Source organism: Nyctereutes procyonoides, unplaced genomic scaffold (assembly GCF_905146905.1).
Source record: "Nyctereutes procyonoides isolate TBG_1078 unplaced genomic scaffold, NYPRO_anot_genome, whole genome shotgun sequence".
NCBI lineage: Eukaryota > Metazoa > Chordata > Mammalia > Carnivora > Canidae > Nyctereutes > Nyctereutes procyonoides.
The window spans coordinates 143,723-169,598 of record NW_026575153.1 but is presented as its reverse complement, the minus strand read 5'-3'; the positions used below and the strand labels follow the sequence as shown (position 1 = coordinate 169,598).

The 25,876-nt window shown below is 33.4% G+C and overlaps 1 protein-coding gene across 1 annotated transcript in view; it reads right to left on the bottom strand.

Moving 5' to 3' along the window:
• STPG2 (sperm tail PG-rich repeat containing 2) overlaps positions 1 to 25,876 on the bottom strand; it is a gene marked incomplete at its 5' end in the record, with an annotated part of 297,860 nt that overhangs the window by 134,182 nt on the left and 137,802 nt on the right. The window contains one exon of the mRNA XM_055313262.1: positions 25,020 to 25,109. Coding sequence (XP_055169237.1) covers positions 25,020 to 25,109 — 90 coding nt within the window. The remainder of the gene's footprint in view (positions 1 to 25,019; positions 25,110 to 25,876) is intronic.

Below are 25,876 nucleotides of genomic sequence, written 5' to 3'. Positions count from 1 at the left end.
AAAAGTAATAAGCTAAAATAAGATAATTTTGTGTTTCATTTTCTTCAATTTCTTTTAAAATTCTCTCATGCAACTCAACTATATTCAAAAAACAGTAGACGGTGAATAATATGTATTTTCTCCTGTAAAACTAAGCAATATAGAAGGAATATAAATTTCTCACTTTAAAGAGAGTAGTTTAGGGACACCTGGGTGGCTGAGCGGTTGAGCGTCTGTCTGCCTTTGGCTCAGGGTGTGATATCAGGATCCAGGACATGACTTCAGGGATGGTTTTAGAATAAGTAAAGAAATCTCATTTACAGGTTTCAGGTTACATTTTCTGCTTTCTCAATTGTACTGAGGTGTAATTGACATACAATAATGCATGTATTTAAAAATTAAATTTGATAATCTTGGGACATGTATATTCTCATGAAACCATTGTAATAATCAAGATAACAAATATCACCACCACTCGCACAAGTTGTGTTGTGTTCTTTGTAATCCCTGCCTCCTATCTGTCCTCACTGTCTTCATCTCTGAGGAATCACTAACCTACTTTCTGTCATTATAGATTAATTTGCATTTTCTAAAATTTTATATAATGGAATCAAACAGTATAAACAGTACAATACATATTAATTTTTGTCTGGATTCTTTTACTCAGCTTATTATTTCACTCAGCATAGAGATTTATTCATTCATATTGTTCTATGTATCAATTTATTCCTTTCTATTGCTGAGGAAAATTAGATCTGTATATTCTGTTTCCATTATATAAATATACCACAATGCTTTTATCCACTTGCCAATTGATACACATTTAGTTTGCTTACACGTTTTGACTATTTTAAGTAACATTGATATAAACATTCATGAACAAGTCTTTGTATGGATATATGCTTTCTTTTCTCTTAGGTAAATATTCAGAAGTGGAACGGCTGGGAAATATGGTGGCTAAATGATAAAATTTTTAATAAACTCCAAAACTATTTTCCAAAGTGTTTGTACAGTTTTACATTCTGACCAACAGCATATGCGATTGCCAGTTCCTTTGTGCCCTCACCAGTCAGTATTTTCCATCTTAGCCAACTTAATAGGTAGTCGTATCCTACTGTGATTTCTCCAGTTCTCCAGTATTTTTTCATACACTTAATCTACCTGATAAGAAATCCATTTGTGCTTAAAATAGTTAAAGTAGTTTCTTACTGTCAGCAACTGAAGTCTATACAATACATCTTGGATATAAAAAGCATTTGTTTGGAGGGTAAGGTTAAGAAGTTAAAGATAGGAATAACAATGATTTCAAGAAGACAATAGTTTCTTTCCTAATGTAAAAGGAGAGTGAAGAAGCAAAGATCTGGAAATAAAATTAATCCCAAAGGCCCAGGAATATTAGGACTATGAAAGGGAAGATCAGGAAAAGCGGGATAATCAATGAAAATTTTATTGGGAAATATGTCATCTCTGAAAAGCTGAAGAAGGAGGGTTATGAGAAGGCAAGGATTTTAAGTTTATCTCCAACAAAACAGAAATGTTTGAAGACAAGCAAACAAGACCCCTTGTAAGGCCATAGCAGCAAGACTATGGATAGCACAGAAATAAGATAAAGTAAAAATGATTTATAGCATTTGATAAAATGTGTGGGTAATCTGAATAAACATGAGTAAAATAAGTGTAGACAACTGAGAATTCCTAAAAGTTCTGCCTATGTAATTTTTAAAGATGAAGCACATACTAGAAGGTTTATTTTATGAATAAATCCAGGTGTAAATATGTGATCTATATATTTCCTTTTCATACATCTTTTCTGTAATATATATGATTCACAAATTACTTGCTGTAATATTTATGTCACCTTGTTTCAAAAAGGGATTAAGGTGGCAAATTCCTTCATAAAAATATTACCATTTTCTCTCAGAACACTCATTCATGGAGAGTTAATAAAATGTAGTACAATTGCTCATTGTACTATTCAGGAAACAGGCCATTCAAATCAAAGCAATTTCTTCTGGTTCCTAGTTTCAAAAATAGAATAAAATTTATTTTCTAAAATAATTTACTTCCTAAGAATTACCTCTTGTCTACTTTGGCTATAACTTTGCATTCCAGAACCTCTTTTCTTATGATCATCTCAAAGGGTTCAGCATTTCTCTCCTGAGTTCATTTATCACAGGATTGCCAGTTAACTGCTCAACTCAAAGTATTAACCATACTTTTCAGCTGCCAGTGTACAGTAAGTAATGCTCAGTATGATCTTCGGTCATTGATATGCCTATTTCTTTACATTTTTGAACTGAAGTCTTCCTTGATTCACTAAACCAGTTCAGGAAACTTGCACAGATTTTCCAATACTGGTATGCCTGTTTAGAGACCTGCATCTCAACAGTAACCATCAGCCTGGGGCTAGTGAACAAAAGCAGCTCAGAGAAAGAGTAAGAAATTGATTTCTAAAAGGTTAAAAAGAAAAAAAAATAATTTAAAAAAGTCATTGCAGTTCAGTGGCCAAGAAAAAATTCCAAAAAGTAATAGAATATTTGATGTCATTTTCACTCCCAATCGTGTTTCTCAATTCTATATTTTTCGGCCATCTTGTGAATTTTTTAAATAAATGTGACCAAATGCTAAATAAGGAAATCCTACAACTCAAACAGAAAATAAGAATATATTATTTATTTCAAAATCAGATTAATATTGGGCTCAAAGTATAATCCCAAAAGAAAATGCAGTACAATATATGGTCAAGCAACTGAAGTAAGTCTGATGATTATGACTCGGTAACAAGATGCTGTACCATTCTGCCAGTGTATTGTGAATGACGGTTTGTTACTAAAATATCTCCTTTAAAGTGCCTAATTTACACTTAAAATACTCCAAAGGAAATAAAAAGGCCATGTTTACCTGTAACATAGAGAGAAAACATTACAAAACAAGCCTAAGATTACATAATCTTTCAAGAGGTATAGTCAAATTTATGACACAGTGTCCCTTCCTATCCAAATGAAAAGATCTTGGAGCAGATATGTCTGGTTCTGTGAACTATACTCTATTAACTATCCAACATGAAAGAGTGTTTTTATAAAGCCATAATTATATATCTTAGGATGGCTTAACATGTTCTTATCTTGGGGATCCCTGGGTGGCTCAGCAGTTTGGCACCTGCCTTTGGCCCAGGGCACGATCCCGGAGTCCTGGGATCGAGTCCCGCATCGGGCTCCTGGCATGGAGCCTGCTTCTCCCACTGCCTGTGTCTCTGCCCCTCTCTCTCTCTATTGTCTATCATGAATAAATAAATAAATAAATCTTTGGAAAAAAAAAACACGTTCTTATAGCAATGGTTTGCACCATTCCCTTTTTTTCCCAATTTTCCTAACAAACAGAACTTAATAGTTGTTAGATTGTTTTAGTAAGTGCTAGGCCTAGACTCTGAGATGCTGGTATAGAAGTTCTGTACTGATGTTTATCATGCTAAGGTTCCTTCCTAAATTTTTCTAATTAGATCTTCTTTCTTTGTATATTGGTGAGGTTGTTATTAGTTGCATAAACTAGAAAAAGAAACACAAATGAACTTAAACAATAAAGCAAATCATGGGCCCATATAACTGAAAACTCTAGAGCAAAGGTTCTCAACCATGTCTACACTTCAGAATCACCTAGTGAGGTTTTTAAAAATTATTCTTGCCCACATCCCAATGCTTCCCTCTCCATAGATCATGCTTCAAGTGGTCTTGAGTACTCCATGAGTACATATACATGTTTTAACAGGTTCTCAGATAACTTCCAATGTATGCACTGGGTTAACTATCACTGTTTTAGAAGGGTGGGTTTTAGATGTCACTTAAACAGGATTTCAATTCTATTTCTTTTTGATTCTCTAAGCCTTATTCTCTATCACGTGTCATTTCCTTCTGTAGGCAGGCTTTCTTCACAACAGCCTTATATCCCATCTGTTATACAATCCAGAAGAGAATGTTTCTTTTTTCTTCAACCAAAGAGCATAATTCTAGGCTATTCTCTTGTCCATATTAGTACCTATTCCCACCTGAAATAATCACTGTGGTAAGAAATTACACAAATTATCATAGTTAACTTAAATCAAGCAACATAAAATTAATATAAAAATTTATGTCTGGAACTAATGAAACCTATAACATTCTTTTTTTTAAAATTTTATTTATTTATTCATGAGAGACGCAGAAAGGGGGGCAGAGACACAGGCAGAGGGAGAAGCAGGCTCCATGCAGGAAGCCCATAGTGGGACTCAATCCCGGAACTCTGGGATCACGCCCTAAGCCAAAGGCACACGTTCAACTGCTGAGCCACCCAGGCATCCCAAAACCTATAACATTCTAACTGTTCATTCTTCTAACTGAAGTAAATGCCTATATAATTCAGAATACACATGGAAAACAAGAAAAATAACAATACTGTCAACAGTAAACAAAGACAAATGCTGTAGATGTTTGATTTGCAAAAAGAATTACATGACTAGGTAGGAATAATGAAAAATTTAAAAAACAAAACAATCACCTGTGTGTGATATGGCTACAAAACCAGGACTCCTAATCTGTTTGTAAATTACAGTGGATGGCCACTGAATATATACCCATAACTTTATATTTATTCCTATGTGAAACTCATTTGAGACTTGAATTATAGGACATCATTAGTAATGCATTCCGCACAAGTGAAAGATTCTGTATTTTATATTCATGAAATAACAGTAGTCAAAATGCTTTGAATCATAAAATATTTATAATACAGTCTTTAAAAATCCTTCACTTCATTCTAAAACTTAAACTTCTAGATTTTTCCTTTCCAAAGATTGGATGTTCAATCACTAAATCATTATGAATGTTTTCTTGGAGAAATGTCAATGGTACGGTATTCTAAAGTTTGCAATACATGCAAAATACCAATAACTGAAATGCTTTCAGATAAGGTAATACTACCACACATGTATGATTTGCAAAAAGAATTACATAATTAGGTAGGGATCATGGGAACCATCATTTATCCCTTGCTTAAAATAATTTCCATAGCAAGGCATTTAGTTTTTCATGAAATTACTTACTCTGTTATTTAAATTCTTCAATTATTAAGTTGCAAATAACTTGAATGCAACGATAAAATCATTTACTTTCCAAAATGCAAATGAATGGAAATTTTATAGTTCAGGAAAGTTATGAGGGAAGAGAGAAATGGTGATCAAAAGCTGGCATTTTTATAATTGAATTACATTTTACACATTATTTGTCTAATGGGAAACCAGAGAAAAGGAGGGAATATTTTTAAAAAGATAAAAGTTAAAAATAATCTTCATCAAACTTCCTCATTTTATTTTGATTCTGCAAAAACAGGCAATATTAAAAGAAAAAATAAGTAAGTCCACATTGCAAGTTAAAGATTTCAAAACAATTGTCTTTGTTTTAAACAAGCAGATATAGAACAAACAGATAAAAATTAAGAACATGGAAGAGCCGAAGCGTACTATTACAAATTTGAGATGATTGACATATTTAGATCACTGTACCTAATAACTGCAGAATATACTGTCTTTTCAAGTATACATGGAACAGTTACCAAAGTATGCCATATTATAGACTATAAAACAAGTCTTAATAAATTTTTGCAGGATTTAAATCAATTAGATTATATTTCTAACTACAGTGAAATAAAACAGGAATCTAGAAAAAAGACAATACATAGTAAATTCATAAGTGTTTGGAAATTAAACAGTACAATACTAATACTCCACTGGATATGTGAAAAATTGACATGACTGGAGCCATTGTAAAATGGAGTAGAGCACCTACTGCAGAGAAATTGCCTTAACCATCTCTGTTTGAATTGGGTCAAATCAACCTAGCAAAACATCACTTGTTAGAAGTAATTGCCTGAGAAGTCAGCAGGAGAATGGACATCCTAATCACAGAACTAATAGTTATAGTCTATGTGAAGATAGAGCCAATAGTCAACTAAGGTATAATCCAGAGTAGTTTAAATTCTCAATACCCTTGGAAAAACTTTATTCATTTCTTCAAATCATGTAATTACCTCCTTCCTTTTTCTCATAAAAACCTCCTGCTCGGGTGCCTGGGTGGCTCAGTTGGTTAAGCATCTGCCTTAGGCTCAGGTCATGATCCCAGGATCCTAGGATCAAGTCCCACGTTGGCTTCTCTACTCTGCGGAGAGCCTGCTTCTCCTTCACTCTCTGCCTCTCTCTTTTTCTGTGTCTCATGAATAAATAAAGTCTTATTTAAAAAAAAAAAAAACTCTTGCTTTTACCCTACAAGTAGGAATACTATTTGGGTTTCTTACTGAGTCTGCTTTCCTCAAATTCCAATTCTTTAATACTGATAAACATTCATTTGCCTCTCTTTCTGGCTCATTATTTTCAAGTTGACAAGTCAAAGAACAAATTATAATGGAAGTAATAAAATATTTTAAAGTAAATTATAAGGGGACGCCTGAGTGACTCAGTGGTTGCTTGTCTGCCTTCGGCTCAGGATGTGATCCTGGAGTCCAGGGACCAAGTCTCACATTAGGTTCCCCATAGGCAGCTTACTTCTCCCTCCCTGTGTCTCTGACTCTCTCTCTCTGTATCTCTTATGAATGAATAAATAAAATCTTTTATAAAATAAAAAAAATAAATTATAATGAAAATATGATGTATCAATATGTATGGAATGCAGCTAATACGGCTTAGAGAGAAATCTATAGAGAAGAATAACCAAAATCAAATATCTAAGCATCCAATTAAAAATTTGGAGAAACAGCTAATTAAACCTAAATAAAAAGTTTTTTTTAAAAAAGACAGCAAGGGCAAAATAGAAATAGAAAATCAACAAAGCTACAACATGGTTATTTGAAAAGAGCAATAACATTGATTTTCAAAATCTAGCAAGGGATGCCTGGATGGCTCAGCAGTTAAGTGTCTGCCTTCAGCTCAGGGCATAATCCCAGAATTCCAGAATCGAGTCCCACACATCAGGCTCCCTGCATGGAGCCTGTTTCTCCCTCTGCCTATGTCTCTGCCTCTCTCTCTCTTTCTCTCTCTCTCTCATGAATAAATAAAATCTTTTTTTTAAGTCCAGCAAAATTGACCAACAAATATAATGAGAAGAAAACTGGCACAAGAAATAAACTGAAAAACAGTCCCTTAACCTACTACAGGAATTTAATCTGTTATTAAAAACTATCTCAAAAAATTCTAGTCTCAATTGGTTTCACCAATGAATTCTAAGAAATATTTAAGGAAAAATACCAATCCCACACAAATTCTTCCAGGAAATAAGAAAAGAAGCAATAGTTATCAACTTAATTTATTAGGTAACCATAACCATGATATCAAAGCCTGACAATGAACTCACTAAAAAGAAAAATTAAACAACAATCTGTCCCTTGGAAACAGAAACATAAATCCTAAATAAAATATTAGCAAGTAAAGTTATATGCTATATAAAGTTATATGCTGTAACATATAAAAAGGATATGACATCATGAACAGCTTAATTCATATTCAAAAAGCAATCAATATAATTTACTAAATAAGAGAATAAAGAAAAATCATAAGTATCCCAAATAGATGTAAAAAAATTTAATGTTTAATGTGTATTCCCAATATAAACTCTTAGCAAAGTAGAAATAGAAGAGGACTTCTTTTAATAATAAAGATTATTTTTTACTTACTGTTTATATTATACAATATTGTGAAATATTGAAATGTTCTCCAAGAAACTAAATAAAGATGTTCAACCTCAGTTTTATTCAACATTTTGCTGGTGCCAGTACACTAAAACGTGATAGTCATCTTCATCATCATCATTGTAATCATCATATGCATAGGGATTGCAGTCATTTTCCATAGATTATGTGGCTTTGTATACAAATAACCTGAAGTATATACTGCATATAAACTATTAGAATAAATAAGTAAATTTCTCAACATCACTGGACATAAGGTCAGTATGTATTATGTATTTCTAAATGTTAGAATAAATAATTGGAAAATAATTTTTAAAAATATTTTAGCACTAAAAAAATCAAATACAGGAGTTTTAGCTCTAGTTAAAATAGAATAAATATAATCCATCTTACCTCTCTCACTGAATCCATCTAAAAACCTTAGATGGAATACAAAAAGCAACTAACTAAAAGCTTTGAAAATTAAACAGGGGGCTTTCCATTCCAGACAAAATGGAATAAGCACATCCCACCTTAATCCTGTAAATTACAACTAAAATCTTAGATCAAATACAGCTATCAGAACTCCCAGAAGAACAGAAAATATAATAAAGTGACTAAGATGCTCAGGATTCAAGGGAAGACCTGATAGTTAATTCAGTTAATTCCCTATCCGCCCCCCATATACAATCTAGATTAGACACAAGAATAGCCCATACCCTGGAAATGCCAACTGACACAGGAAAAAAAAAAAAAAAAGAAACAGCTTCAAGAAAAGCCTGTTCTGTCTAGCCAAAGAACCAGTTAGAAGAAATTCCTGTAGGACTTTTGACTACACTCATTTTACTCCACAGAAACACTGCTAAAATGTCTGCATGCTGCCCCTCCACCACCAGGTGCTGTGGAGAATGTGGAGCAGAGCCCTAGCCAGTTACATGCTGCACTAATGAAGTGCACTCTCCTGCTCCCCGTTTGATGATGCAGAAAATACAGGGCAGAGTCTTATCACACAATTCCACTCTATATTAAGTATGACAACAAAAGGCAGCACCTTGTCTCCTTCAAGCTAGAGAGTGGCAGGAGAAGATTACAGAAGAGAGGGAGTTGAAGAAAAGAATCATTTAAATCTGTATATGAAGTCTTTGGTATACCCCCAAGTGGCTCATGGGTGAAACCAGAATCAAATCAACAAAGTAAAAGCTCTGAGAACTTAAATATCATATGAAATACTGTCCAAGTCTCAAATTGGCCACTGGTAGCATACAAACAGGATAGAACAAAATAACACTACAAAGATTTTAAATACTAAATTGACATCTGAACTACAGCCCACAAAAATGGTCCAGGATGTGTGCCCTAAACCCAAATAAATTGACTATCTGCTAAAATCGATTTCAGTAGGAACCAGAATTGCTTAACATACATGGTACCGTCCAGGACACAATCCAACATCACTCATCATATGAAGGAAAAGGAAAATGTCAACTCAAATAAGAAAAAATAATTAAGAGATGACATCCCCAAAATGAGACAGATGATGCTGGAATTATCTGACAAGTATCTTAAAAAAGATATCATACAAAAGTACCAAGAAGCAATTATAACATTCTTAAAACAAATGAAAAAATTAAAAACTCTTAGTAAGAATATAGAGTATACAAAGAAAAACTAAATGACAATTTTAGAGTGGAAAATACAATTAACACATTTTTAAAATCCCACTGGGTGAGCTAAGTGGCCAAATGGAGATGATAAAGAAAAGAATCAATCAACTTAAAGAGAGATCAACAGAAATTATCCAAATCAAAATAACAAAGAGAAAGTAGATTTTTAAATAGATTTTAAAGAATTAACAGAGCCACATATCTGTGTGAAAATACCAAAAGGCCTAAAATTTGTGTCAGAGACTCAGGAGAGAAGAGTGCATATATATTATATATATGGAATGGCTAAAAATTCTCAAATTTGACGAAAGATATAAACCCACAAATTCAAGAACCTCAGACAAGATAAACCTAAGTAAATCTATACCCAGACACATCATAATCTAATTGCTGAAAACTAAAGACAAAAAAAAAAAATCTTGAAATCAATCAGACACAAATGATACATTACCTTTGGAGGAATATCAATTCAAATAAATGATTTTTCTAATCTGAAAACCACCCATCTAATTTTCTTTCTGTTCCTCAAATATGTCAAGTTATTTTTTTCTCCCTGGGGCTCTGATGCTAGAAGCTCCTTCTGTCTGGAACAATCTTCCTTAGCCCCTTCTCACCACTAGCTTCTCATTTAGATCTTAACTCAATGCTGTTATCAGAGAAAACTTCTGGGAGTATCAGCCCACCACATATTTCCATCATTGCTCTTTCACAGAACCCTGTATATTTTCATCCTGACGCATAACACCAACAGAAAAAAAAGTCACAATTATTTAATTATTTTACTTATGGCCTCCTTTCCCCCTGTACATTAAAATATTATTTCCATGAAGGCAAAGATCTTGTTTGTCTTGTCCACCTCTACGTTCCTAACATCTAGAACTGCTCATACTAAACCCTCAATGAATATATGCTGAACAAATGAATGAACAACTGGGTAAATGTTTAAAATTAAACTAATTAGAAAGTAAGGGAGAACTAACACAGTAAAATTTAGTATAAATTATAACTCAGTTTTCAACATGCACTTGTCTTAACATTGTCTAGAGCTTTAAAAAATATAGATAGTTGGGACCCACTCCACACAATTCACACTATCTAGGGGTGGGGACTTGACACTGGCATTTTTTACAGTTCTCTAACTGATTCTAAGAAGCTTTCTACACCAAGGCTAAGAAACACTGACCTTACCAGTTGGCATATAATTCTGGTTCCATTAGCAAATAAATGGAGAAATCTAGCTATAATAATGATCCAATAAATATAATTCTAAAGAAGAAAGGGATATCTTTATCATGAAGCTTGAAGCAAAATCTCTCAGCAAAATAAATTCACATTAGTATGTACATTCTAGGAATATTGACAGCACAACAAATATTTTACAATGATATTAAAAATAACCTCCATCCTAAAGGGAATTTGAGCAATTTAAGTGTCAAAGAAAATCCAGATGGGGTGCCTGGAGGGCTCAGTCAGTTTAGCATCCAACTTTTGATTTCATGGGCAAATTTAAATGGACAACTTGAATACAAATTTTAACATTTACAATAATATAACATTTAGGTTTACTTCCTGATTTGTGTTTATTTTAATCAAAAAAATTATCATTGCAAATCCTGAGAATATCGAAGCTCAAATCAATAATTTTTTAGAACAGGTATTAAAAATAAAATCTCCAAAATTTAGAACAGTATAAGTTCTACATGTGAAAGATAATCAGTTCTTTGAAATGATGTATCTAAACTGGATATATGTAATACTTGATGCCAACAAGCAAGAAAACCTCCCTCTACAGAGTTATTTTCACAGTAATCTCTATCTGAGAGCACATTCTTATCTCAAGTTAAATTGATGTTCATCATATATTCCTATAAATGTTTAGGGCAAACACAACTAAATTGATGATTTTCTGAAGCCCAATTAGAACTACTGTAATAGCGGCTGACCACCACTACGAAAAAGAATCACCACACTGAACTAACTTAAAGAACCTATAAATGAGATAGGTTACCAAGAAAATAAAACAGAACAAATTGAGAAAAATAGAACAGATTGAGAAAATCTGAACACTGACAAATAATAAATGACTTTCATATTTTTCTATTTTTATGTAAGCTTGACTTATCTTCATGTGGAAATACTGGGGTTCCAAGTGAACAGTCAAAAAGGATTCTTGAGGGACGCCTAGGTAGCTCAGAGTTTGAATGTCTGCCTTCGGCTCAGGGCGCAATCCCAGGGTCCGGGATTGAGTCCCACATGGGGTTCCTTGCAGGGAGCCTGCTTCTCCCTCTGCTTCTCTGTGTATGCATGTCTCTTGTGAATACTTTAATAAAATATTTTTTAAAATAGGTAATAAAAAAAAGATTCTTGAGACAGCCTCAGTACCAAAAGGTGTTTTTATTAAAGAATTTTTATTAAAACGAGGACAGGAGCATGGGCAGAAAGAGCTGCACTGGGAAGATTGATGATATACTTTCAAGTTGGGAGGGGGTTAGGGTTAGGGAGCTTAAGTCTAAGGAATTTGGAAGCAAAGTTTCCACGACCTTGAGGGACCTAGCTATAGTTAGGAAAAGGTCATTTATTACTATCTAATAAAACCTTAGTCATGAGACCCTTCAGATGTATATCAGTGGGCCATATGCTTGGGGGAGACTGCCAACATGTATCTTGGGGAGTAGACAAGTTCACAAAGAAATTTTTATATGTTAAAGGAGACTTATAGGATCCTGAAGGTTGGAATAATGTTAAGCTAAGATTGCCTTTTGTCCTTAACAAAAGTATTAACATCAAGTTAGTTAAGTTTCTCCAGGAAATTCACTCTGCCTGTCTCAACGTTTGTCAATGGCTGTAAATTGTAGGGAAATTTAATTTTCTTTTCTTTTGCCTTTGTTTCCCCACATCAGTCTCACCCAGCTAAGAAAAGATCAAAACATAATGATGAAAAGTTTAGATACATGACAGCATTTGAAAGTAAGTAAAATAAATTTAATATTTAAAAAGTATATTCAGGGGCAGTTGTCTGGCTCAATCATTAATGTGTGAAACTCTTGGTCTAAGGGTTGTGAGTCAAGCCCCATGTTGGGCATGAAGCCTACTTAAAATTTTTTTTAAATAATTAAACTTAAAAAATAAAGTAAAAATTATATCCATATTTAGGTAAAGACATATCCACAAGCTATACTGAAATAAAGAATAAAAATAACCTCACATAGTCTTGGATTTCAGAAAATGTAGGCACAAAAAAACCACAACGAGGCTACCCGCAAGGTACAAAATAAAAGAAATCCATTTTCTCAACTTTTTTTTCAACTTTTATGAAGGCAATGCCAAGTATTTCTTTTAGACAATATATCATTTTGACAAGGATTTCATCTCCTTTTAGGCTCATTCAATATTTCATAATTATATTATTCTTCCCTTGAGGTAAGTACTGCTTATAAGAAAAAAAGAGAATCTTCTGATTTATATTCTTCCTTTAATGTCAAACTATATGCTAAGAACCTAGTATGTATGTACCTAGTATAATACAAAACCAAGAAGGACAACAATGAAAACAGAATATCTGCCTTTAAAAAAATAGACAATCTGTTTAAAGTTAAGACAAATTAAAACCAACTTCAAAGAAATGGTCTTAAGTGTGAGTGACAGCGGCCCAAAGTAAAATTAAGATTTTTAAAAGATATTTTTGAATACTAAGTCATAGAAGGCTCATTAGAAGATTGAGAAAAAGGGATGCCTGGGCGGCTCAACACTTAAGCATCTGTCTTCAGCTCAGGGCATGATCCCTATGTCCCAGGATAGAGCCCCACATTGGGCTCCCTTGCGTGGAGCCTGCTTCTTCTTCTGCCTATGTCTCTGCCTCTCTGTGTGTGTGTCTCATGAATAAATAAATAAAACCTTTTAAAAAAAAGAAATTGAGAAAAATATTACTACTCTCCATCTTTTCTGTCAAAAGTTTCCCACTGAAACCAGAAATTCAAATATTGGTTAATATGAATAGATTTTAAGACACTTGACAGTAATTGTGGGGGATAATCAGGATGTTCCAAATAAAGCTAAATCTGCAATTCCTAATAAATTCTATCTCCTGATATTGAGATAGCCTGCAGATAAAATAGTATGTACTATTAAGAATATTTTAATGCATTCAGGAGAACTCTACAGATATCACAAAGTATGATGGGTCATTCCTCACACACACACAGAGTTGATCATATGCTGATTAATAAAGAAAGCCTTTACATTTTTAATACATTGAAATAATTGAATACGTTCTATGTTTCATAATGGAAGCAAGTTTGAAAGAATAACAATTAGAAAGCCAATTTTATTTTTTTTAATTTTTATTTATTTATGATAGGCACACAGTGAGAGAGAGAGGCAGAGACATAGGCAGAGGGTGAAGCAGGCTCCATGCACCGGGAGCCCGACGTGGGATTCGATCCCGGGTCTCCAGGATCGCGCCCTGGGCCAAAGGCAGGCGCTAAACCGCTGCGCCACCCAGGGATCCCGAAAGCCAATTTTATAAAAATTAAATAGTACTCTTCAAAATACATCAAATTTTTAAAATATGAATTAATACTTTAAGTCAAAATTAAAAATAATATAAAATGTGCAGAATACAGCTAAGCAGTATATGAAGGAAATTTATTGTCTTAAAAATACATATAATCAAAAAGAGACTCAAAATAATTGATTAAGCTTCCATTTCAAGACACTAGAAAAAGAACAAGTCAAACCTAAAGAAAGTACAAAGAAAAATTATAATCAATGAAATAGAAAATATAGAACAGATAAAAATCAACAAAGTCAAAAGTTTTCTTTAAAAACAGATTATAAATAATGGTAAACTTCTAGCAAGATTGATTACAGAAAAAAAGGAAGGGGAGAGAGGGAGGGATGGAGGAAAACACAAATTACCAATATCAGGAGGAAAGGAAGGGGCATCGCTATAAATCTTATAGACAAAAAAAGATGGAAATACTATGATTAAGCAGATATATTTGCCAGTTTGGAAGAAATGGGTATATATCTCTAAAAGGTAAATTAATAGAAGTAGACAAAAAAAGAAAAACAAAATATAAATAGTCCAGTATCTATTAAGGTGTATAAAAATTGGTTTTATTATTATTTTAGTACATCAAGGTGATATGATAGATTGAGAGATGAGAAGACAAAGTTTGCTAAAAGCTTGTTATACTCACAGATCTCAGTGTCATAGAGGGTCACACAGAGAAACACCACGATTGGTGGGGAGGCAGGAAGATGAAAATATGGATGAGAGCCTTTACTGTGATTTCCACAGGAAGTAACAGCGAGACAGGGTATGTAGGTTTAGGATTGGCTAATTTGAATAATTTCAGCAGGCTTTGCAGCACAGTGGGCTGTTCCTTGTCTGGTACCTGTTCTTGGGGTGATTAAAGCCAGAAAACAATTGCCCCTGGTATGAGAACCCCATAGAGGAGTTGGTTGATGGTGAGCCCTGGATTGGTTAATTTGCCTAAGAAAGGAACATTTATAGGAGAGTCATTTACTATCTCCAGTAATTGGTTAATCCTAGAAGGTGCAGTCTCTTCAAGGTCAACAAGACCCCAGACACCAAATCATCAGAAATACACATTTAATAGATAAGGGAATCAAATTCTTTCTTTAAACCCTTCCCACAAGTAAAATCACATGTCTAGAAGTCTTTAAGAGTGAATCCTTATCAAAATTTAAGGAAGAATAAATCAATCTTGCAAAAAATAAACTCTTCGAGAGAACAGGAGGAAAAAGAACACTTACTCTTTTTTAAGATCACAGCATAACCTTGACTTCAAAACCTTAAAAAAGTCATTACAATAAAGGATCTCATCTGTCTTCCTTGTCAATAATTCTATCACCAGTACTGCCCTCCTTTGGCTTATTTACTGTTACGATATTCTAGACATTAATTCTGATCAAGGAACTTATTTCACAGTAAAAGAAATGTAGCATCAGGCTTGTGCTCACAAAATTCACTAGGTCTAACATACCCTCATCACTTAAAAGCAGTCAATCTACAAGAAGAATAGAAGGGCTTGCTGAAAGCTCAATTAAGGTGCCAGTTGCAAGATAAGACCTTGAGAGGACAGAGTTTAAGCACACATGGTGCTTCATATGCAATATATATCAAGTACTTTTCTCATTATTTTACCAATAACACACAAAGTGTTTGCCTCCTGTCTCCATAACTTTGAGCTCTATTTATTTATAAATCTTGATTCCCAAGAGAGAAATGCTTCCACTTAGAGATACAGCTCTGATTCTACAGAATTGAAATTTGAGTGTTTAGCATTTTGGGTGACTGATGCTACTGAAACGAAGTAGAGGTTACTCTACTGACTGCAGAGATTTGTCACAATTAACAAGTGAAATCTAAATTGCTGATATACAGTGAAGGCAGGAAACACTTTATCAGGGCACAGGTTTAGTCTTCCATTACATAAAGAACCCTGAACAACTGATACCCTGATTGAGGGCAAAGGAAACATGGGGGGGGGATGCAGAAAAAGGAAGTCAGAAATATCATCTACAGCCTTGGACTAGTTAAGAAATAAGGACTGTGGCAGCTATTCAGATAAATTTCCTTCTCTCTTCGTGTGTGTGTGTGTGTGTGTGTGTGTGTGTGTGTTTTAACTATTTTCATCTTCCTTCTTTTTATTTTCTAAAAGTTTTATAAGAAGTTAACAAAGTGGGGTGCCTGGGTGGCTCAGTCAGTTAAGAGACAGACTATTGATTTCAGCTCAGGTCATGGCCTCACAGTTGTGAGAGCAAGCCTGTATCAGGTTCTGCACTCAGTGGGGCGTCTGCTGTAGATTCTCTCTCCCTCTCTGCCCCTCTTCATCTCCTCTCACTCACATATACACATACACACTCTCTCTCTCTAATAAATAAATCTTTTTTAAAAAAAGGGAAAAGAAAAAAATTTGTAACAGTATTTAGATAACAAAATATTTAGATAGGCTATGACCAAATTTTTATTCCAGTCTGAACTCAGATCACATAGGATTTTAATTGTTGAACAAATGAACTGGCCAGAGATAAAGACAATCACTGTTGGAAACTTTTATCTCCTCATTTTGAAGAGTGAGAAAACTTTTGTTATACAAAATATAGTTGTATCATATTAGGCAGAAACATAAGAGTTGTTTGGAATATCATGTGGAAATTCACTTATGAGTAAAAAGATGCATATGGGTGCTAAGTGGTCAAGGGAGTGAAATGTACCAGATTTTTAGCTTTTTATTATTCCAGGGCCACACGTGGGAATCTTCAAACCATATTTGTGCTTTGTTAGATGGCTCTCCTTTGGATTCAGCCAACAGGATATAATAGAAGGTATTAGAAAGACTGGTGAATGAAGGTATTTCTTCCTATGTATCTGCTTCTTAATTTGAAAGCAGTAATTCTTTCCCATAGTAGCAAATGAATCTTTGTAGCTACAATTTTTCCAACATGCTCCTGCTTTAGTTTTCCTTATGTCACTCTGTATCCCTTCAAAATTATACCACATAAGCTACAAAATAATGACAGGTTGATATAAAATATAGGAATCAGATTGGGATGGATGCCACAAATTTACCAAAATTTAAACCTCAGAGATTATACAGAATATGAGTCATTTTGCTGTTGTTCATTTTAAATAAACATGACGCCTTCATAGTTGGGACAGATTTCATTTTCAAAACACATGAAAGTACAACCAAAGAGTAAAGATAAAATCATTTCTTCATGAAGTTATTACTTACTACTAAGACTAATGTAGGGCAACCAAAAATACCTAAAACTATAGAACAGCATTCTTCTCACAATCTGTATAAGTACTGACAGGCAACTGCACCCAATCAAAATATAGGCTACTAGAATCTGGCTTATCCCAAAGCATCTGGATCAGGAGTTGCCTTCACTATTCTTTCTCTGCTTTGATGAAGATAGCATCCAGCAGCACTTATTCTTGCTACTTGCATATCAAACACATTTTCTGAACTAATGAAGTTAGACGATTACATGAAAATTTAGAGAGGCTTCAAAATGTAATGGAAATACAGGCAGTATCTAAGTGCACTGAGACCAACTCACTTTCCTGTGTGTCAGAAATCATTTGCATAAATTCCTTTACTTGCATTAATAAGCTTATATCCAGAAAATCATTTTAATGTACCTTCCCTCACCAATGGTTAGATGAATGATATGATACCAATAAGCAAACTAATCAACCAACAAAATAAACTCTAAATACTATGCAAAAATCAAAGTACTTTCTATATAAATCCCAGTGAGAAATTCTAAAAAAGATTGAGGGTAATACAGTTTTTAGTCAGAATAACTTTGATTCTTGTGAAATAGTTCATATGAAATCCATTTCTAATACATTTTTACAATCTTCAAAGTCCCAAGGACCTGATCTCACTTTTGAGCTCCTGAGACACTAGCACCAGCTGAGCTATACCGCCTCTTCAGAAGGCTGAATCCCAGCAACAACAGGTCTCTCCAAGTTTTCAAGTTATAATAATTTCAACTATTCCTCTTGTTCCCCAAGGCCTAAAAATGGTGGCACTGATTGCCTCTGTTACTATTTCTAAGATAGTTTAGTGTTTCTTTTTTGCCTTTCAGTTCTCCAATATATACAATTACTTGTATTATCTATTTCTGACTAGACCCTGACTGAGGACTTTCTTTCTTTTATTTTTTCCTGCTGAGCAAGGAGCCTGATATAGACTCTACCCCAGGATCCCAAGATCATGACCTGGTGAAGGCAGATGCTTAACCAACTGAGCCACCCAGGTACCCCAACCATTTTAACTTTCTATTTACAGTAGCCACCAGTATGGGGGAAGGAGTATTACTCTAGCACCCATCCAGGCTCTCAAGTATTAAGTGGAATTCATACTTTATCACTTCTGGGATTTCTTAACTTCAGTCTCCATTTATCCACCACTACTACCCAACCCCCAATCTTACCAGAGTTCACCCACATTGTGGGAGAGCATGATGCAAGTTTCACACTCAAATATCAACTCCCTTGCTCCCACCTTTCTTTATCCTTATATATCCTTCCAGTACAGGAGAGGCTCTTTCTTTCAGTGTAGGAGGAAAATTCCCTTGTTCTGTAATTTTCCTATTCTCTTTCCTCTAGTAAGATTCTTGTATTTCAGCTATCACCATGAGGAGAATATGCCCCAGTTATCCTGCTGGTCCCAAGAGCCACCTCAGTCAAATGGCAGCATAAGGCAGATTTTCCCAAGCAAACCTGCACCCTGGGGTAAATTTCTCCAGCTAAACTGCAATCCTGCAGTTTAATAAATGGTTTTTGTTTGATGCTACTGACTTTTTTGAGTTTATCATTCAGAAATAGCTAATTAATAGAGAAGTTGGATCTCTTAGCCAACCTCTACTTCTAGAATATTAAAGGAAAGTGGAAATTAGAAGACACTTTCACTCTTTAAAAGCTCTATTATAAAGCTATGGACTCCACAATTATCATTTCTGAAATGAGCTTCAAGAAATGTTTCCCAAGTCAAAATCTGAACATTTATTCTTTCTGTCTCTGCATTCCTGACATAGCAATACCATGGAAGACAGAGGGTCTCTCTGGTTGAAGAAGGTAAATGTCACTTTAAAAAGATGTTAAAAAGAAAATGACATTACCATATTTCAATATATGATCTTCATTAATATTATGGAATGATAAAAAGAGAGTATAGGCTTTGGAATGGAATTGACTTAGCTTTGAACCATAACCCTGCCATTTACAATTTTTATAGCTAACTTACTCATAGCTTACTCACAAAATGAAATAAGTGTTCAAAGCAATAATATATTTATCTATTACTATGACCCTATTATGTTATCCCTATTTAATTTACCAACCTTCTTTAATATCTGATGAAACTGAGATTTAGGGGCACCTGAGTGGCTTAGCTGATTGAGCATCTGCCTTTGGCTCAGGTCAAGATCCCAGAGTCCTGGGAGCAGGTCCCAATCAGGTTCCCTGCTCAGTGGGGAGCCTGCTTCTCCCTCTGCCTCTGCCTGCTAATTCTCCACTTGTGCACGCTCTTTCTCTCTCTCTCTCTCTCTAATAAATGAATAAAATCTTTTTTAAAAGAAAAGGAAAGAAGAGAAGGAAAAGAAAAGAAAAGAAAAGAAAAAGAAAAAGAAAAAGAAAAAGAAAAAGAAAAGAAAAAGAAAAAAGTAACAGACTTAAAGAAGTTGCCTAAGCTCAGGCATCTAGGAGGTGGAGTAGAAATCAAAAAACCCTTTCTCTACAAATCAAAACTACAATGAGAATGGCTAAAATCAACAATACAAGAAACAGGTGTTGGTGAGGATGTGGATAAAGGGGAGCCCTCTTACACTGTTAGGGGAGGGCAAACTGGTGAACTCTGGAAAACAGTATGGAGTTTCCTCAAAAAGTTAAAATTAGAAATACCCTATTATCTAGCAATCACACTACTAGGTATTTACTCAAAGGTTACAAAAATACTAGTTCCAAGGGATACATGCACCCATTGTTTATAGCAGCAATATCAACAATAGCTAAAATATGGAAAGGGCCCAAATGTACATCAACTGATGAATGGATAAAGAAGATATGAAATACACACACACACACACACACACACTATAGAATATTACTCAGTCATTGAAAAGAATGAAATCTTGCCATTTTCAACAATATGGATGGAGTTAGAGAGTATTATGTTAAGTGAAATATGTCAGTCAGGGAAAGACAAATACCCTATGATCTTGCTCATACATGGAATTTAAGAAACAAATCAAATGAACATAGGAGGAAAAGAAAGAGAGGCAAACCAAGAAATAGACTCTTAATTCTAGAGAACAAACTGATGCTTACTGGAGGGGAGGTGGGAGTGAGGAAACAAGTTAAACAGGTGAGGCAGATTGTAGGTAAGTACTGAATCACTAAATTCTATACCTGAAACTAATATTGTACTACTGTATGAAAACTATTGTACTATTATTGTATGTTAACTAGCTGGAATTAAAATAAAAACTTGATGAAAAAAATCAATATTTCTCTGATTACAAAGCTTTTGTTCTTAAACTTTAACATATTCAGGGATGATATTCAAAATATTTAACAACTCAAATTAATATAAATTAAAATATAAATAAATATATAAATCAAAATTTATTTTTAAATTCCCTTCATTCTCAACTCTCCATATTATAAGCCTGTTTATCAAGTAATAAATGTTGTAGTGCAAACTATTCACCAAATAAGCCTAATAAATTCAAGTCATTTTTTAATTTTTAAAAAATGTTGCTCAAATTTTTTGTGATTTTTTTTGATGCCAACTGTCATTAGGCAAATGATGCCCCTTTCTGAGCCATGAAGTGACCTAAGTATATTAAATTCTTCCAACTCTCCCACTAAATTGATAGTCATTAATTTTGAGTCTCTCAATAACTAGATGAAAGTTATTAATTTCAATAATGCTTGTAATACTGAATCTTCTATCAGTCTCTGCTAAACAGAAAATGCATTTTAAGAAAAGTTCTATTCTTTACAATAATGTCTGAGATCCTCACAGTTATCTATCTCTTGTTTTAAGTCATAAAAATCACTTATTATACTGTCATATTTATTTTTCATAAGCCTAATTCTTCAAGCCAGAGGAGAAGAGCACAAAACAAGAAAGTGAACTAACTCTATTAGTAGATTGCTTCAGTTTGAATTCTGACTCTGTCATTTGAACTTTAAATTCTGAGCCTCAGTTTCCTCATTTTTTAAGATTTATTTATTTATTTGAGAGAGAGAGATAGAGCATGTGCACAAGTGGGGGAAAGGGCAGAGGGAAAGGGGGAGGGATAATCCTCAAGCAGACTTCCCACTGAGTGCAGAGCCTGTCATGGGGCTCCATCCTAGGACCCTGAGATCATGACCCCAGCCAAAAGCAAGAGTTAGCAGCTTAACTGATTGAGACACCAGGCATTCCCTAGTTCCCTCATTTTTAAAAATCTCCATAATTATAGTACTCAAATGAGTATCATTTGGCATGATGCCTGGTACAGAATAAACACTATATAAACACTAGCTCTTACTTTTATTAATAAAACTAATTTCATTAATATCTGTGAGAGATGTTTTGTTTTTTAACAATTCACATCATTACGTGAATATAAAATGTAACAGATTCTCAGGGGTGATTCCCCTAATATTCATTCAAAATCAAAGCGTCCAATACCACTAACTTCTCTCCAATCCTCTAATGGGTAGGAAAAGAAGATTTATATCACTGTTAACCTGCACAGCTTGCCCTCTGGAGTTTTAACTGTATTAATGAATTTTCTTTGAGACTACCCACTGTGAGAGAGTTTTAAGCTTTATTTCATTCCCTAGAGGCCTTGGAAGCTTTAAAAATTAAAATTCAATGTCATCTGGTTTGGCAAAGGTTCTCATAGTAAAAGTGAACTTCAGTGATCTACTTGTCACTCTCTGCCCCCTCCCTTAATTTAGCTTTTAGCCTGTGTACTCCTTATTTCTTCCTAATTCTGGAAGCACTCATGAATATATTTATTTCTAATTTATCTATAATTTTGATGTTTGCAGAGAATGGGTCAGTTCAGTCGCCAGTAGATCATGCCATTCCAAATATATATTCATCATTAACTCATGAGTACTATTTTTATTTTAAAATAATATATTCACAGCACAGATATCAAATTATGATTCTAAAATGAACAGTAAAATTGTCTTCCTTGACCTCTCTCTAGTTCCATTCTCAGAAATAATTTATTTTAACAGTAACTGAGTTATTACTTAGAAGTTTTTTTGGGTTTTTTCTTTTTTTTTGTATTTACCATTACAAGTTTAATATAAGGAATTATACTGCAATTTGTCAATTTTTGACAACTCTTGACTCTGAGTACTATAAGAAATCTGGCACATTTTACAGTTTCCCAATCTTTCACTTCTTGTTTTTATTGTCCTACTGATACTAAGTTTTCTAATATTTATATTTCTATATTATAACTAGGTCTTCCATACTTCATATAGATTGATCTAAAACCACTCAGTATTAAAACAAAAATTTGAATATCATAGTTATTTCCTATCAAACCAACTAGTATAGCCAAACACATAGAGAAGTAAATGAAATTCTGTCACCAAATTCATGATTCTTCAAGAATGACCCACAAATGAGCTAAAAATGCCTTCTTTATTAATTTGTTTTCATTTTACTTTACACAAGAAATGTTTATTCTAGGGGTGTATCACCATTCTCTCATTTCCCTTTTTATATTTTGCTGGAGCATCTTTATACATGGAAATGTAAAAGTACTAACTTTCTGAGCTCTCCCATGCCAGAAAATTATTTTCTTGATTCATTTACATTGGATAAAGGCAGAATTTTATATTCGAATTTATTTCCTCTTGGAAATTCAAGAAAGTATTATTTCATTATCTCCTAGCTCTGAAATGTTACTAATGCTGCTGGGAAAGTGTTTGATATCATTATGTTTCTCATCCCTCTGTAGGTGACCTAGTTACTTTTCTCTGTGGAAGCTTCAAGGGTATTTTAATTCTAGTTTTCTGGAAATGCAAAACAATATAAAAGGGATGTATGTCTTTTAAAATTCAAGTTCCTTGGTATTTTGTTGAGTTCTTCTAATTGAAGATTTCTGTTTTTATTCAGTTCAGGATAACTTACTGTTTTTTATATCAAATACTCCTAACTACTATCTTGGCATTCTGTTTCTGGAATGCCTAATAAACAGATGTTTGGCTTGTTTCTAGCTTCCATTTATCATATTTTCAATCAGTTTGTCTTTTTATATTAAAATAATGCTATGTTGTAGTTTAAAAAAAAAACCTATTTCATTGGGACCATGTAAAAGAAAGAGAGATATATGTATATGTCTTTCAAATGAAACCAGAAGCCTGAATTTTTAAATATTTTTATATGAAACTTATAAAAATGTTGAAAATCAAACTATATACCCCTTAAAATTACAGCATATCTATACATGTAAATTTTAAATATGTAGAAGGTAAATTTTCTAATATTTTTAAGTAAAAATTATAAAATTAATTCCATTATTTCATAAGTTTGAGATCAATTTTGACCTGAGATCAATAATTTGGATTTTTTATGAGATATATACTCATATGTTTTAAGGGCATGTTATTTGCAGAAGAGTTTCCAAAATCAAAGTGTTCTGTGTGACTAAACTATTTTGCTTCTTGGGTAAGCAAGGTATCACCCAATACTTTCAATTGCAAGTATTTCATGTCAAAAAACAGCAATACTTAAAAAAGGAGTTTCCATATCCAAGTTAAAAGAGAAAAATTTACATTAAGTAAAAGCAACTGGTAGAATAACTCATCTTCTTTAGGACTCATCACCAACTTGTTTCACTACAAACACATTTAGCAAATGCATATGCATTCTTTATGGGTACCTTCATAGATTTGCATTTTTTCCTAGTAGCTATAATATTATAATAGAAATAACTATGAATTCACTAAATATTCTTATGCTTAAAAACTCTGTACTAGTAATAAATGACTTCTGACATTCTCCACAGTGGATCCTAATGTGTACAATGACTCACTTGAGAAACACAACACAACCATAAAATTTCTCAAGATAAAGAAATGATCTATTAAAACATTTTTAAAAACCACATTTATTTAACAAGTATGAGACTCTCCCGTGTCAAGAACACTGCTGGATGATTTTAAACTCTCTTTGAACTTACAGCGACAAAAAAAATCATAGAACCTGATGCTAATGTCTGATAGCATTTCTGATAGCTCTCATCAAATTAATTTCTTTGACATCTTAGACATTCCCAGATATCAATTTAACTAGCTTGCATTTGTCCTTTCTTTAAATTAGTTCTTCCTAATTTTCTATCAGTTACCTCACCACTAAAAGCATTGTAATTCAACTCTTTGCATTGTGCACCTACTAAAATTTTATTTCAGCAAGCAATGCTACTTCTCAAGTTGATGGCTAAACTTTAAAACCTGGTTGATGAGCTTGTTTTGATAATTTGTTATTAATAATATAATGACAGCCCAATTTCTATAAAAATTCATTTTAACAATACCTACACATGGAAGGCTAACTTTTTAACTGCAAATTTCAAATTGATCTTTTAGTAAATTTATTCTGAATGAAACAGTCAAGTATTCATTTTTAAATTTCATCTGCTTTACTTATTTCAACTTATTCAATAGTAGGTATTTATAAAATGGAAATTTAGTTAGAAAAAATCATATCAACAGTTTAAAATACAAATTAGCATGGATTAAAACAGGGCACTGAAGGTCTTAGGTACAAGATGGATTTAAACTGAAAAGAAAAAATTTACACTGATAAATAAACTGAGCTGAACCTAAAGTAAACCTTCTACTTCATACACAACAAGATTATATTTTCCTATATATCCTAAAAACAGATGTTCTCTGGCCCGACAGGAGATGTTCCATGTAATAGTCTCTCTCAGAGCAATGCTAGACTTCTGCTTAGCCTTCAAGAATTTTGTTCAACTTTAAAAATAAGGAAGTACATGCTAGCCAAAGATGTTACAACAGCCTACCAGGTACCTCTCTCAGATCCTAATATACTGTTCATGTTATACAGTCTTTCCATGATTCCTAGATTACAAATAAGGTTGGTTATAGAGGAGTCTTCTTACCATATCTGACAGTTTAGTAGATCTTTGTGTTCTTGACAAGAAAGCAGCATAGTAGTTAGTCAAGTCAGGTAGTTCATCAGAAATTCCAACCTGTGAATTCCGAAAAGCACGTTGAAAGAAGGGATAAAAAGTATGTATCATTCCTAATTATCAATTCAAGTGGCACAAAAAATAATAAATTTGCAAGAAAGTATATCAAGGTTGTTCTATCATTGGAGATAGACGTATTTATCATAAATTTTAAGTGGGATATAAAAGTAAAAGACTTTAAGTCAATGAGATACTAAAATTTAAAAAGAGTTGATTATAAGAACTCTAGAAAAGTAGGATGGATCTACATACATTATTTAAACACATTAAGAGGGGATCCCTGGGTGGCTCAGCGGTTTAGCGCCTGCCTTTGGCCCAGAGTGTGATCCTGGGGTCCTGGGATCAAGTCCCGCATCGGGCTCCCTGCATGGAGCCTGTTTCTCCCTCTGCCTGTGTCTCTGCCTCTCTCTCTCTTTGTCTCTCATAAATAAATAAATAAATAAATTTTTTAAAATAAAAAAATCAACACATTAAGAGTGAGTTATTACCATACTGTAATGTCAAATTTAGACATCAATTTGTGTTGCTTCGTAACACATATATAAATAATATATATGATATTTAGCCAATCATATAGTATTATTTGTTAGTACTAAATTATTAATACATAACTTAAAAATATATTAACAGTAACTACTTAAATTTATTATGTAGAAATCCTACATTAATAAATTTTCTAAACAAAATGATCCACACTCTCTTGAATATTGTAAATCATTACGTGCATTGTGAATGTAAATTAATAGGCTACATGAAGCTGGTAATCT